This window comes from Pipistrellus kuhlii, unplaced genomic scaffold (genome assembly GCF_014108245.1).
Source record: "Pipistrellus kuhlii isolate mPipKuh1 unplaced genomic scaffold, mPipKuh1.p scaffold_m20_p_22, whole genome shotgun sequence".
NCBI lineage: Eukaryota > Metazoa > Chordata > Mammalia > Chiroptera > Vespertilionidae > Pipistrellus > Pipistrellus kuhlii.
This window is the reverse complement of record NW_023425521.1, coordinates 4,920,078-4,934,059: the sequence shown is the minus strand read 5'-3', so window position 1 is coordinate 4,934,059 and position 13,982 is coordinate 4,920,078. Positions and strand designations below refer to the sequence as shown.

At 47.0% G+C, this 13,982-nt stretch overlaps 1 protein-coding gene across 2 annotated transcripts in view; it reads right to left on the bottom strand.

Annotated features, from left to right (window-relative positions):
* Positions 1–8,375: 8,375 nt before the first annotated feature.
* The window catches only part of BRCA1 (BRCA1 DNA repair associated), a 51,360-nt gene continuing 45,753 nt past the window's right edge, over positions 8,376–13,982 (bottom strand). For both annotated transcript variants that reach the window (XM_045586213.1, XM_036451197.1), the window contains exons 20-23: positions 12,907–12,961; positions 11,084–11,157; positions 10,647–10,707; positions 8,376–9,526 (exon numbers count right to left, since the gene is read on the bottom strand). In XM_045586213.1, the coding sequence (XP_045442169.1) occupies positions 9,348–9,526; positions 10,647–10,707; positions 11,084–11,157; positions 12,907–12,961 (369 nt within the window). In that variant the 3' untranslated portion in view covers positions 8,376–9,347. The remainder of the gene's footprint in view (positions 9,527–10,646; positions 10,708–11,083; positions 11,158–12,906; positions 12,962–13,982) is intronic.

Below are 13,982 nucleotides of genomic sequence, written 5' to 3'. Positions count from 1 at the left end.
TTCACCACTGTGCAGAGGGGCCCAGAGGAAGGTGGGAACCAGAGGGTAAAGGGAGGGGGTGAGGCGGCACTGCATGGGGGGAGAGGGGCCAAAGGAATGGCCTCCTTCAGAGAGGTTGTGCCTCCCCTGAGCCTGGCATGTGCAGGCCTCTTACCCTGCTTTACCTCCTGTGCCAGGGTGTGAGGTGGAAAACAGGTTTTGGAGTCAGACAGCAACCACTTACCAACAGGGTGCGCTAGTGCAAGTTACCCAACCTCTCTGAGCCTCCCACTGTCCTTGTCTCTAAGAATACCTACCTACCTTGCAAGAAGGGAAGGACGAAATGAGATAGTGTCACAACACATATTTGTCCTCTCCCCACCTCCCCCAAACACACCAAGACAGTTTCAAAATGGCTGCCTCTCCTGCCAGACCCACCCTGCTTAGGGCAGAGGTTAAGTAGAAGCTCAGTAATTTTCCTGGCTTCCTGGAAACGGAGGACACGATAGAGGGGCAGGAACAGAGAAAGAAGCGATGAGATGGCCACAGGAGAGAAAACTGGTAGCCACCAAGGCCTGGAGTAGAAGGAAAGAAGCCACAGAGATAAAGAACCCGAGCCCGCTGGCAATGGGGTGGGCATTGCAGCCAAGTGGACTGAAGCCCGGAATGAGTCTAGAATCTAGACTGTAGGCTCTAGAAGCCCCAGGTCAGCCATGACCTCGCTGTTGGACCTTAGCAAGTCTCACCCCCTGTTGGCATCTTGGTCTCCTCATCTGTACAAGGATGGGGTTGGTTTACTCTCTAGGGGTTCCTTCTCATTGGGTGAGTGTCCCAGGGGCTTGGGGAGCACAGGGCAGAGGCTTGGGGAGCACAGGGCAGAGGAGGCTTGCCACCTCCCCACTCTGGCCCATCACTCTTGCTCTGTCTCTTCCTCCCCTTGGTAGATGGATCTGCTGCGCCAGCAAACAACTGTCCATTGTGTCTTAATGAGGGAGAGCAGGGAAAACCAATCACTTATGATGCAAATGAGCGGCGGCTGCAGCCTCCTTGCTTTCACTGAATAACTCTCTGCTGCCCACATCCCAGTGCTGCCCCAGTTGGGCTTTCCTGCCCAGCCCCAGGTCCCATCTGGTCCTGGAGGGAGATGGGGGAGGCCTTCCCATTGTCACTCCCTGCCACTCCCTGCAAGGAGTCTCCGCCCTCGCAGCCTTGAGAGGCCCAGCTTCTCTCTCCCCTCTCAGGGCAGCTCAGTTCTTGTTTCCAATTGAGGTGACATTCTCATAACGTGCGATTAGCCATTGGAAGGTGAACAATTCTGTGACAGTTCATAGGGTGGCGTGAACAACAGCACCTACGTCTCTGGGCCCAGGTGACCCGCCCCCTTGCCCTCCTGGGTACTCCCTTAGCCTCCATGCCATGGTACAGGGAAGCTGCTGAGGCCTCTGCCAAGGGCCAAGGAATAATGGAGGCTGGTGTTGGATAGCAGCTGAGAAAAGGCCAGAGCTGGTAGGGTGGGGTGAAGGGGACTTTATTTATTTTTAAAAACATATTTTATTGATTTTAGAGAGGAAGGTGGAGGGAGTGATAGAAACATCAATGATGAGAGAATCATTGATTGGCTGCCTCCTGCACGCCCCCTACTGGGCGATCAAGCCTGCAATCCAGGCATGGGCCCTTGGTCGGAAATCGAACCTGGAACTCTTCAGTCTGAAGACCAATGCTCTATTCTCTGAGCTGAACCAGCTTGGGCAAGCTCTGAACTTGTAGAATGGAGCCAGAGGAGAAGGCTAGGGCTTTGGTGAGAGGGAAGGGAAAGACCATCACTGCCTTCCCCAGTACAGCCCTGGGGCCATGTCTTTAGAAAATGGCCTCTTGAGTTCCTATGGAGATTGGAAAATTATTTCTCTGGCCTTTGGTTAGAAACCAGATCTTGGTTTCCAGGACTTCCAGAGCCTCTGTGGGCTTGGGGACCATCCCACTTCGGCAGCTGTGGAGGGCCCCAAACAGCCCTCAAAGCCCCCATGCCTCCAGGAGAGCCCTTCCCTCACCAGGCCCCGGGGCCAGGTCTTACCAGGGAAGATTGTCTGCCTACTTGGCAGTTTATTCCAGAGTCCAAACAGCTGGGAAGGCCCACATAAGCTGTAGTTTTCGTTTCTCATGCTAATATACAGCACCATTTGGTTTTGTGTTGTCTTCAAGAGGAGATGGCAAACATCTGCCTACCTGTGGGTCTATTACCTTCAGATTCACCTTTCCCCCCTTCTCTAATCTAGGACATGTGATAACGTGTGTTTTTTTTTGTTTTGTTTTTAAACTCTTTGGGAATTAACCAGTGCCACCTGCTGCAGCATTGCAGAGAGAACACTTACCAGGGTCATAAACTTTCTTTTATCTTCTCAATCCCTGATCCTGCTCCACTCGAATCCACACTCCCTCCCTCGCAGACAAAACACGGTCCAGACAAAATAATGAGGGTGCTTCCATCTGTGGCCTAATGAATAGGGACTTCTCCGCTGGTTAGCTCCAGGTCTGCCACCAACTCACTGAGTGACCTTGGGCAAGGCTCTGGCCCTTAGTTTCATCACCCATAAAGTGGGGATACCCATCTTTACAGTAGCCATCTCCCAGGGAACAGGTGAGGAGAGATGAATGGTGGTGCCAGCGCTTTGAACTTGCAAAGAGATTGTCATGAACATAATTATTTCTGTAGTGCTGGGGGCAGCGGTTTATGTCTTGAATAACCAACCTGGAGGTGGCCTGCCTAGAGCTCGCAGGTATAGGGGAAAGGAATGTTTTAAGTCCGGTGTTGTTTTGATTAATCACAAAGCGGGTGGGCTTCATGACAGGCAAAAGAGAACCGAGGTGGACATCTGTAGGTCTGGGTTGAGAAGAGGAAGAGTGGATTTTGGATATTTAGATCCCTCCTATTGTGTCTGGAGTACGTCGGAGTCCTAGAAAAACGAGTGGGTGAGATTAAAGGGAATTAGTACTCCCCGTGGCAGAATGTGGATAGTTTATCAGGGATCAAAGTTTTTGAGGGCAAGGCCAGTAGTTGGATAAACCATGCACTCAGTGAGACCATTCATTCATCTTTAACTGTACTCCTTTAGCACATACTCATTGGGTACCCAACAAGGAAGCTGCCAGACACACAGCTGGATTACAGCAAAGATAAAGTGATATTGCCCTGGCTTGCATTGCATCAGCCTGTGCACAGGAAGGTTTCAAGTTTGATTCCCAGTCAAGGGCTCATACCTGGGTTGCAGGTTTGATCCCTGTCCCAGTGGGGATGCGCGCAGAAGGTAACCAATCTCTCTCTCTCTCTCTCTCTCTCTCTCTCTCTCTCTCTCTCTCTTCCACTCCCCCCCTTCCATTCTCTCTAAAAATATCAATGGAAAAAATATCCTGTGAGGATTAAGAACAACAAAAAAAAGATAAAGTGATATTAATCTTGCCCATAAGGACCTTCTAGTCAAATAAACAACCTACTGATGAGAGAAAGTGTCATAAATAAAACAAAACTTCTGAGTGTTCTCAGTGGGGGAGATCTGGCCTAGAAGACTTGGGAAGACTCTATAGAGGTGAGGGAGGGCAGGATGTGGGCCTGCAGAGATGGCAGGACAGACCTGGCTCAGTATAGGATAGAGGCGAGCAAAATCTGTGGGTCCCCATATTTGTTGGTCAGGGTGCCTGACAGGGATCAGCAAGCCAACCATGGACAGGTGGGGTTTGGGCTTGGGACAGAAAGTCTGGGGAGACTGGGTGAGTGGCTCAGAGAAATGTATCCTTAGAAACTCTTCTCTCTCTCTCTTCTCTTTCTGGATCAGGTGTTCCTTCTCCCAATTCTGGCAGCTGGGGTTCTTACCTGGGCCTTCTGAAATCGCCTGGCTTCCTTTTCACCTGATCAAATCCTTCATCGGTTCCCAGGGCCGGTTTGAGATGCTTTACCCAGAGGTTCCCCCATAGCAGGCAGAGCATGTCCCCACCACACACCCCACAAAGGGCTTTTGAACCAGAAGGCACAATTCTGCAAAGGTTTTCTGTAGCGCCATATATATATAATTTATTTTTTATTTTTTAACAGAGAGAAAGGGAAAGGGATAGAGAGCCAGAAACATCGATGGAGAGAAACATTGATCAGCTGCCTCCTGCACAGTCCCTACTGGGTATGTTCCCGCAACCAAGGTACATGCCCCTGACCAGAATTGAACCCAGGATCCCTGAGTTCGCAGGCCGATGCTCTATCCACTGAGCTAAACTGGCCAGGGCTTCTCTAAGAAAGCTAGAGAAGCTTACGTCATTCTCCATCCATCCCCTGGAATAGCAAGCAATTTGAAGGCCATGAATGATTTTTTTTTCTCCCTTCCACAACCCTAGTATGCACACATATACACACACAAGCTACCCCAGAAGTGGGCTCAGATTCCCCCTCCCCCCATCATTGACCTTACGAACGTAATTCGCCTTCACCATCTCCCACAACTGGTCCCCAGTACAATTTAGCTTTACACGAATCTTTGTTTGAATCAAAGCTTTACTACCTCCTTTTACTGTGTGACCTTGGGCAAGTTGCTTATCTCTGAAGGCACCATTTTCCTCCTTTGTATGTTGGGAATAATGCATGGCAGGGGGGAGACAAATGACAGTGATTAATGATTATTATTATCATTTCCCCAAGAACCAGTAAGATCAGATGGTCCTCAGAACTCAGGGTTGAGTTTCCATTTTCCTTCTCTTTTAATTCAGTCTTCTCCCATCTGCCTCCTGTTTTGTCCAATTTGGGTCTTTCCAGTCACCAGCCCAGCCTACCTTTTTTCCCCGAGGCCCGCCTTTCGCTTCTCCCAGAGAGCCCACGGGCAGCAGACTCACAGGCAGGTTGTCTGTGCCTTGCTCTTCATCCGTCAATGAAAATAGATTACAAAATCATTTGTTTCATTTGTTCTTGTTACCTTGAGGACTGTCTGAAATTCTTTTCTTTAGGAAGCTGTATTGGCATATTTCTGTGCTGGAGTCAAAGGCTGCGGCTGCGGCTTCACTGCAATTTAAATATTAATAAAACCTCCTAAACCTCTAGCTGTTTCTTCTAAAGCAGTCTGCTCCTAGGTTGCTAATATAATTTAACCTTTGTCCTTCGCTTTGTATTTGTTTCAAGGGCCATTTTGGAGTCAACTGAAGTCAGCTGCTGCCACCTTGGAGATAAGAACTAAGCCTTTAAAACCTTCGTTTTTCTTTCTTTCTTTTTTAAGTTGATTGGAGAGAGAGAGGAAGAAAGAGATATTTGTTGTTCCAAGTATTTATGATTTATTGGTTGGTTTTTACGTGTGCCCTGACTGGGATTGAACCTGCCACGTTGGCATATCGGGAAGATGATTCTAACCAAATGAGCTAGCTACCAGCCAGGGCAACCTTAGTTGTTTTTTTCAACAGCCCTAAGATTCATCTCTTACGGAGACAAAGAATAGTCCATAGGTAACACTGATAGATCCTCCCTTCTCCCAACTGATGGATGGAGAATGACGGAAGCTCCACCTGCAGCACGGATATTCCTGAGCATCTAACCAGGAATTTTATATTGACTATACATTGAACCACCAATCAGCACTTGCCAAATACCCTAAGGCCCGCCCCCCAGTCCTAAGTCCCTAAGTGCCTAATCACATGCCTTATAGGAAACCACCAATCACCGAGTGCCGAGTAACCTAAGCCCCATCCCTTCCCTTTCCTCCCCTCAAAAGGCGCCTTCACCCCAGCACGGTTCCTTCTCTGATAAAGCCCGTGTCCTGGTCTCCGGCCCTCTGTCTCATCGTTCAAACACTTTATACTAATTAGCAGCCCCTTTCACTAAGCTAGAGGTTCTCAAACTTGAGCTAGCTTCAGAAGCAAATTGCTGGGTCCCACTGTTTGTAGAGTGAGGCGCCAGGATTTGCATAGCTAACAAGGTGCTCGATGATTTTGTTACCTGCCCCCTTTCCCCATCAGGGGGCCATGGTTTGAGAATCACTCTGCTAAACTGCATATTAATCGGCTTTATCATCCTAGGTCCCAGAAATCAGGACTCCCCAGTTCTGGAGACAAGATCAGCTCCCTTGGCACTCCCCAACCCCTGCTCTCCACAGGACCTGGCTGTCTCCAGTTCTCCTTAATTTGCCCAGATTAGTTAATTTTCTCCTTGTTATGGACAGACTTATAGGCTGTTTGAGGGAGCTGAACATCACTGAAGTACGGTAAAGGGGTCTCTGGCTCAGCCATTTTACAGGTTTTGATAAGCAACCCCCCAAGGCGTCTGACTAGCAAGCAAGCCCCTTCCTCTTGGTTCCTGCGGGTAGATCTGCAGTCCCCTCGCCCTGCTTTCTCTCTGCCGCTGCCTCTGGGGCCCTTATCTGCTCCTTGCAGCCTTCACAGGATACATTCTGGGCAGCGTGGCTCCTTCCGCTCCAACCACCCCAACACCGATTCCTTTCTTTTTCTCCTGCATGTTTTTGAGCCCATACTTTGCAGTTTTTTTTTTAGGAGGGAGATAAACCTACCAAGCTCTTCTCTAGGCCCCTCCCTGCGCCTGCATGATAATCCCTCCTCTTCTTCCTTCCCAACTCCTTTGCAGAAGTTCATTTTGTGAAATGAGATAAAGGCAGTACAGGAACCAATTCCCAAAACGCTGCTTTGCTCAGAAGGGGCTAAAGATTGTGGGATGGAAAACTGGGAGGGTGTCTTAAAGCCAGAGGTGAAAGGAACAAGTAGACTTACTTTCTCATCAGAGAAGACTTAGACCCAGCCAACCATCACGAGGCAGGGTGAGAAGTTGACTTTTAGAAAAAGGTCTCAAAAAACAGATGGGGTGGACAGTTGTTGGGAGACTGAGAGACAGTGATAGACAACATCTTCATGTGTCCGAGCCATCTCTGCTTCCACCCAGGATTCCTGGGAAGGCAGGCTGTCCTAGATAGAAGCCGCTTTTCCTATTACTCCATCAGTGATGGGCAGCAGGCTGAGGCCTGGCTCACTCCCAGAGTACAGTAAGCCATGACTTGTCCCTGTAAATGAAACACTTTTGACTAACGACTGGGTGTGTAGCACTTGCTTCCTGCTAACACCGAGAACCCAGGACTCCCTGGCTGGAAGACAGGGAGCTGGCATGGGCCCGAGAGGTGTGCTGTAGGCGAGGCTGACCCAAAAGGCTTTGGCAACTGAAAGATGAGCAATCATAAACTGGGAGGCTGGATGGGAGCGGAAACAGGAGTAGCCATGATCTAACCTGGTAAGTCCCATTGCCTAGGGCTGCATTCCCAGACAAAGCTGCCTCTTGGAGACAGGAAGCTTCTACTGCCTCCCACCACGACCCATAAAAGAATCCAGAGTGCTAGTTCCCCTCACAAACCACTGTCCTCCCCAGATTTCCTCGAATCTTGAAGCAATGCCTTCTGCCCTGGGCCAGTGACTGATACATATGGAAAGCTGAATGCGGGGATAGAAAGGGCATGGGTTCAGGCCTCCAAGTTGTCATTGACTAGCCGTGCAAACTTGGAGCAAAATCTTTCCGTTCCTGTTCTTCAGATGAGGTGACAAATAGCCACTTCATGGGGCTGTGGTGAAGAGTGAATGCAATAAAAATGTAACAATGGCTGTTACATTTTCTCTGCTCTCCCCTTACCCACTCACCCTCCTTACAAATATGGCAGTACGGAGTTGTGTGAGGATTTTCATTCTGTGTCTCCAAGAGGATTCCAATCTACGACAGTGTAAAGATCAAGAAATGGTGATATAGACTATTATCTATGGATTAAGCAGGTTAAATAGCAGTGGACGTCAGAATTCTGAAGATGTCCTTCCTAGATTTCTGGCCCCCCAGCTATTGAATCAAACTACTCTTAAGGGGCTCTGCAGCTGTAATTAAGGTTTTGGACCATAAAATAGGGAGATCAGTCTGGACTTCCTGGTAGGCACAACCTAATCACTTGAGCCCTTAAAAAACAAACTCTGGCAGGAGTTAACAGAGATAAGTCAGAGAGAGTCCAACTGTGAGAGACCTGACCAGCCGTGGCTGGTTTTGAGGGTGAAGTAGGGTCCTAAGCCTAGGAGTGTGGGCAGCCTCTGGAAGCTAGGGATGACCACTGGCCACCAGCTAGCAAGGAAATAGATCCTACAGCTGCAAAGAGCAATCTGGCCAACAACATGAAATGAGCTTGGAAGTGGATTCATCCCCCAGAGCCTCTAGAAAGGAACACAGAGATTCGAACACCTTGATGTTGGCCTTGTGAAAACCAAAACACAGAAACCAGTGGAGCCAATTTGGACTTCTGACCCACAGGACTGAAAGAGTAAATGGGTGTTACTATAGAACAGTGAAAAGGCTCTGAGAAGTCTGCAGGCATGAGCATAGAGGACAGCCATACGTGTGGAAGTGTTTGCTACCAACTTTATTTGAAGGTGAATAGTACAACATTGACAAATGTATTTTGTATAATCAAGTCTGCACTGCCCCCATGCACTGTGGGGCTAAGGAAGACATAGTCCTTCCAACAGCTAGAAACAGACCCAGATAATGAGTTTATGAAAAACACTTTCTCTTCCTCCAGCAAACGAAATTATTTATGAAGCTGTACAGTTCAACAATAGGGAGCAAAAGGAAAAAAAATTACCTCAAGGAAAGCAACAGCTCCTTTTCTGGTGGGATCCGTCATTTTACAGACATGAAATATTCATATCAGAGATCTTATATTTCAAGAGGAATGGGTTACATATCAGAGCTACAACAATAAACATTTTATTTATTACCAACAGGGAATTAGAAGACTCTCTTTGAACACAGTTTCTTACCCAGACTTTTGGAGACCAGGGTCAGCATGACGCCTCTTTCTAATTAATCATCAAGTTTCATATTTATGTCTATCACCTGCCTCTGGATTCCCTTCCCAATACCCCACTCCAACATTTAAGAGCTACCTAAGGACTGTTCTGATTTTAAGTTGCATCACAGATCCCTTAACTCCCTCCCATTTAAGAGTTTGACCCTTGGCCTTTATGAACACAGGGTTTCAGAGAAACAAATTCAGGGAAACCATCTATTCTCCTGAGCCCGGCTACTCTGTGCCACCAGCTCTAAGCCGACAGCCCCGGCACAAGGAATAGGGCTGATAAATAATGAATCAGCAACTTGCTCAACTGGTGGCGTTTAAAATTCCTTTCAGGTGAAAAATTACCACAATTTTGTGCTCATGGCAGATTTCAAAGGGAGACTTGGAACAGAAAATCTTTAAGGGACCCTTACACAGCCAGAAGTTCTTTTCAGGTCGATGTACATAAAACATTTAGTAACCGGGACAGTGGAAGGACTAAAAAGGAGCTCCCAGGGCCTGGGAAAAGGCCATTTCTTAAGCTTGTTCGTGGGGTCCTGTGGAGACAGGCTCCACACATGGTTGGCAGGAATCGGCAGCAGCGCCAGCGCCCTGGGGTATCAGGTAGGCATCCAGCTCCTGGCACTGGTAGAGGCATACGCTGTCCAATACCCACTCTCGGGTTACCATAGGTACCTCACACGTCTGCCCAATCACTGAGGACAGAGACCACAAGTAGAGATTAGTGTCAATTCACATTTCCCCAGAGCAGACTGTAGTTAATCTATGCTGGGCACCTACTGTGTTTCCCCGAAAATAAGACATCCTCCGAAAATAAGACCTAGCGCAAGTTTGGGAGAAAAAATTAATATAAGACACTGTCTTATTTTCGGGGAAACAGGGTAGTTGTATGAGCTCTTAGGGTTACTCAGGAAGAAGCAAAAGTGTTGATTGCAAGTAATGTTTTAGGACAGTGGTCGGCAAACTCATTAGTCAACAGAGCCAAATATCAACAGTACGACGATTGAAATTTTTTGTTAGAGCCAAAATTGACTTCTGCGCATGGGCCACGAAGTTTCAATCGCACTGTATGTACACGCTGGCATGTGGTGGTATTTTGTGGAAGAGCGACACTCAAGGGGCCAAAGAGCCTCATGTGGCTCATGAGCCGCAGTTTGCCGACCACTGCTTTAGGACATAAGACCTTATTCGGCAGTCTGAGGAGTGACAGCTGGTGAAAACCCACAGCTTTAACAACTTTATTAACATGAGCCCCAATCTGTTAAATAGCATTGCAATTTAATGGTGGGAAAACATTTGCAGTATCTTAAGTGAAAAGCAACACAATATGAGCATGACCACATTAGTGTAAAATATATGTATATACACATATACACATGCCTGAAAGAATTTTATGGTGATCATCTCCAAGGGGCGGGATTACTGGGATTCTTTTGTTGTTTGTGTTCATTTTTATTTCATGTGATGGACATTCACATTTAACCCCTCAATGGAAATAGTTCATGCATTACTTTTGTAATGTAAAATAAACAACAAAGAAGGTTTTAGAAGAATATTTTAGCCATTCCTTCAACAAACATGAGCCCCTCAAATGCACTGAGCGCTGTGTTAATTAAGCACTGGGTAACCCGTGGTTAACCAGACTCATCTCACAGGCACATGCTTGTGGCCTTCTGAAGCCCCAAACAGGGGCACCATTCACTCCAGTTGATCTAAACAGGACAATCAGACCTAAAATCACCATAGTAACCTGCACACTTAACCTGGGCCCTCTACTCCACACTCCTCTGGGTGAAGGCTTCCAGTAAGACTCACCACGGAAGTCACTGTCATCTGTCCAGGCGTCCGGCTGCATGACCACAATTGGGTGAGTGCCCTGCGTCCCCAGGAAAGGAACATTGAGGGTATCAGAACAGGACTTTGGGGACAGTCACTGCACCATTTCTCGATGGTGAGATGAAGCAACCACCCAAAGGAGGAGGAAGGGCACACGGCAAAAAGGAAGGATTAGTGGAAAAGAGCCTTCCCTCAGGACAGTAAATACTTAGAGCCCTCAGGTCCTCAATCCCTTACAGATGGAGTCTTCTGACACACACACGTGGTCAGAGAAGACCTGGGTTAAGAGAGACCTCTCAGGCTACACTAGGGTGTGGAGGGGTAGTCCATAGGGATTGATGGGTGCTGCCTTGCTCCATCACCAGATAGAATATTGTGTCCCGTCTCCCCTCCCCCTCAGGGCACCAAATGCTTACCTCTCCGAGGGTGAATAATGAAGGCTCCTTCACCACAGAGGCCCCACAAAGCTGCACCATCCACTCTAGTTGATCTACATAGGCATTCAGACAGAAAACCACCACAGTGATCTACGTGTTTTTAACCTGGGCTCCCTATCCACCACAGTAATCTACGTGTTTAACCTGGGCTCCATATTCCTCTGAATGAAGGCTCAGAGCAAGGTTCTCAGTGGGAGTCCCTGTCTCTCTATTCCAAAGGGACGGAAAGGCCTGAAACTAGAGGGACATGGATTCTAAGTTAATTTGCCACTGATTTGCTACTTACTCTGGTTATCAGTCCCAATAAGGCCACTTGGTAGATAAGGTTTAACAGTCTCTCAAATAAAACACAAGAAAGCAAATCTAATTTTCATTAATTTGCTAAGTTGCAGGTAGGATACTGTGAAAAAACAGCCACCTGTCTTCCCTCCCTCCTTGACTAATTCTGTGTTGGTAATTGATAATCAGGGCCACAGAGAGCACCATACTCGGTGGTAATTACTGTAAATGTCAGATATAGGAAGATAATTAAAACAAAACAAAACAAAAGCACCTATCACCCGGGTCAGAGACTCAGCACATCAGCTGGGAAAGGCTATTTGTTGAGCTGGTATCAACACACTCAAGAGAATAAAAATCAGAAGAGGTTGTACCTGTACCTGAAAAATCAGTAGAATTGACCAATGGGTGGCCCCTGGGCCCCTGTGGATGCTCTTTTCTATCAACCCATTTCTGGGGATGGTTAAGGCGCTCTTCTTTGTCTGAGCATAGTGAGGTCAACTGACTCACTTCTATTGTAAAATCATACCTGCTAGAGGCCCTGGTTTTCATTATACCAAAGTACAACGACACTGAGAAATCCATGCGTGGCATATTGAAGTTTCATAAAAATCCAATCAATAACCAATAAAGAAGACATAAGCAAAATTACTTTGCCAGGCTCTCTAGCTGCCACTCAGCTCTCCCTGACCACATGCTAAGGCCATCTTCTGAGAAACAAAAGGACTTGATCCTGGGACAGAGGTGAGGACAGATGTAAAGGTAGGTTTACATCTGTGTTCACCTCTTTATTAAGAATATGAACCAGCCCTGGCCAATGTTTCTCAATGGTTAGAGCACTATACTATTCGATACATATCAAGGGTCATGGGTTCCCTCCCTGCCCCTGGTCAGGGGGTGGGTGGTGGGTGGGTGGGGAAGGCAACTAATCCATGTGTTTCTCTCACAATGATGTTTCTTTCTCTCTCTTCCTCCTATTCCCTCCCTTCCATTCTCTGAAAAACAATGGGAAAAATATCCTCAGGTGAGGATTTAAAAAAGAAAAAGAGAACAAACCAAATTATACATACACCAGGGCTTCAGTACCAAGCAACTCCAGAGTTGAGCCCCACAGCACTAAACATCACATCGCATTGGTGTCAAATAATTAGGAAAATGTTCATCAAGTCTTCCCCTGCTCTGAGCTGGTATGGGAGAGGGCTCATGCAGCTGCTGTGCTTTCTTCTCCATCAATGAAGATGTTTAGGGAGATAAGAACCCTATTTCTCCCTCTTTCTTAGACCAAAAGGCACTAAGAGCAGCTCCACCCCATCTGAGCACAGATGTTAATTCTTCACTGCCTTCAAGCTCTGGAGAAGAGGCTCAGGGCTAGGTTTTGTTTTTGTTTGTCACAGGGGACCATTTAAGTGCAGTTTTGTCTGACAGGTGATAGATAAATAGACTAACCTCTATTAGATGACCCCTCCTATAACTATGTACGGGAAAGGCGGGTGCTGGGCCCTGCAGTCATCCCACTCTCTTACCTGTGGACATGTTGGTAAAGGGGCCATAGCAACAGATTTCTAGGCCCTTGAAGATCTGGGAGAAGAGAGGAACAGAGGAACAGAGAAACACTAGTTACAAGAGTATGGGTTTTATAAAAAACAACATAAAGAGACTCTCTAAGAACTTTCACTTTTCCTTTCCTTCCCCCCAACCCTTAAATATATTTTTATTGATTTCAGAGAGGAATGGAGAGGGGAGACAGAAACTCAATGATCAGAAAGAATCATTTATAGGCTGCCTCCCACATGTGCTATGGGGATCGAGTGGAAGGGCATGTGCCCTGACTGGGAATTGAACCATGACCTTCTGGTTTATAGGTCGACACTCAACCACGAATGGGCATCTTTTTTCTTTACCACCAGACGATTTCTGCTGCTACTTCCAGAGACAATCATCCAATGTCCAGAACACTGCTGGATTGTAGAAGACTCTTCTTGTTTTTGTTGATAATCCTCGCCTGAGGCCATTTTTTAGGGAGAGTGGAAGGAGCTTGTTTAAGGGCTAGAAATCCAGCTATTAGTTGATATTTGATGTTTATCCAAACTTGGTACCTCAGGACTAACCAACCATAACTCTGATTGGCAGAGAGGTCTATGTTTATTTTATATGTACAGGCTCCTTTTCTCCTGACTTTCTTCTGGTCTCCAGCACCTGTGAACACCAACCTATGAACCAGGAGGTCACAGTTCGATTCTCGGTTAGGGCACATGCCTAGGTTGTAGGCTCAGTCCCCAGTGTGGGGTGTGTAGGAGGCAGCCAATCAATGATTCTCTCTCATCAATGATGTTTCTATCTCTCTCTCCCTCTCCCTTCCTCTCTGAAATCAGTAAAAATATAGTGGGGGGAAGAAGTTCTCCCCAGGCAGCCAGCTTGAGCCAAATGTCGCTGTAAAAAGCATAAAAGATTAGAATTTTTTTCCACCCAGGCTGACAGTCATTGAAGAGGATGTCTAGTTATGAGAGAAGAAATTTGAAGTTTCACCTCTACAAATACATTTCTCTTTCACAGGAAAATACTATGGTGATATTTTCGTATCTTCAGAATGTCATTACTT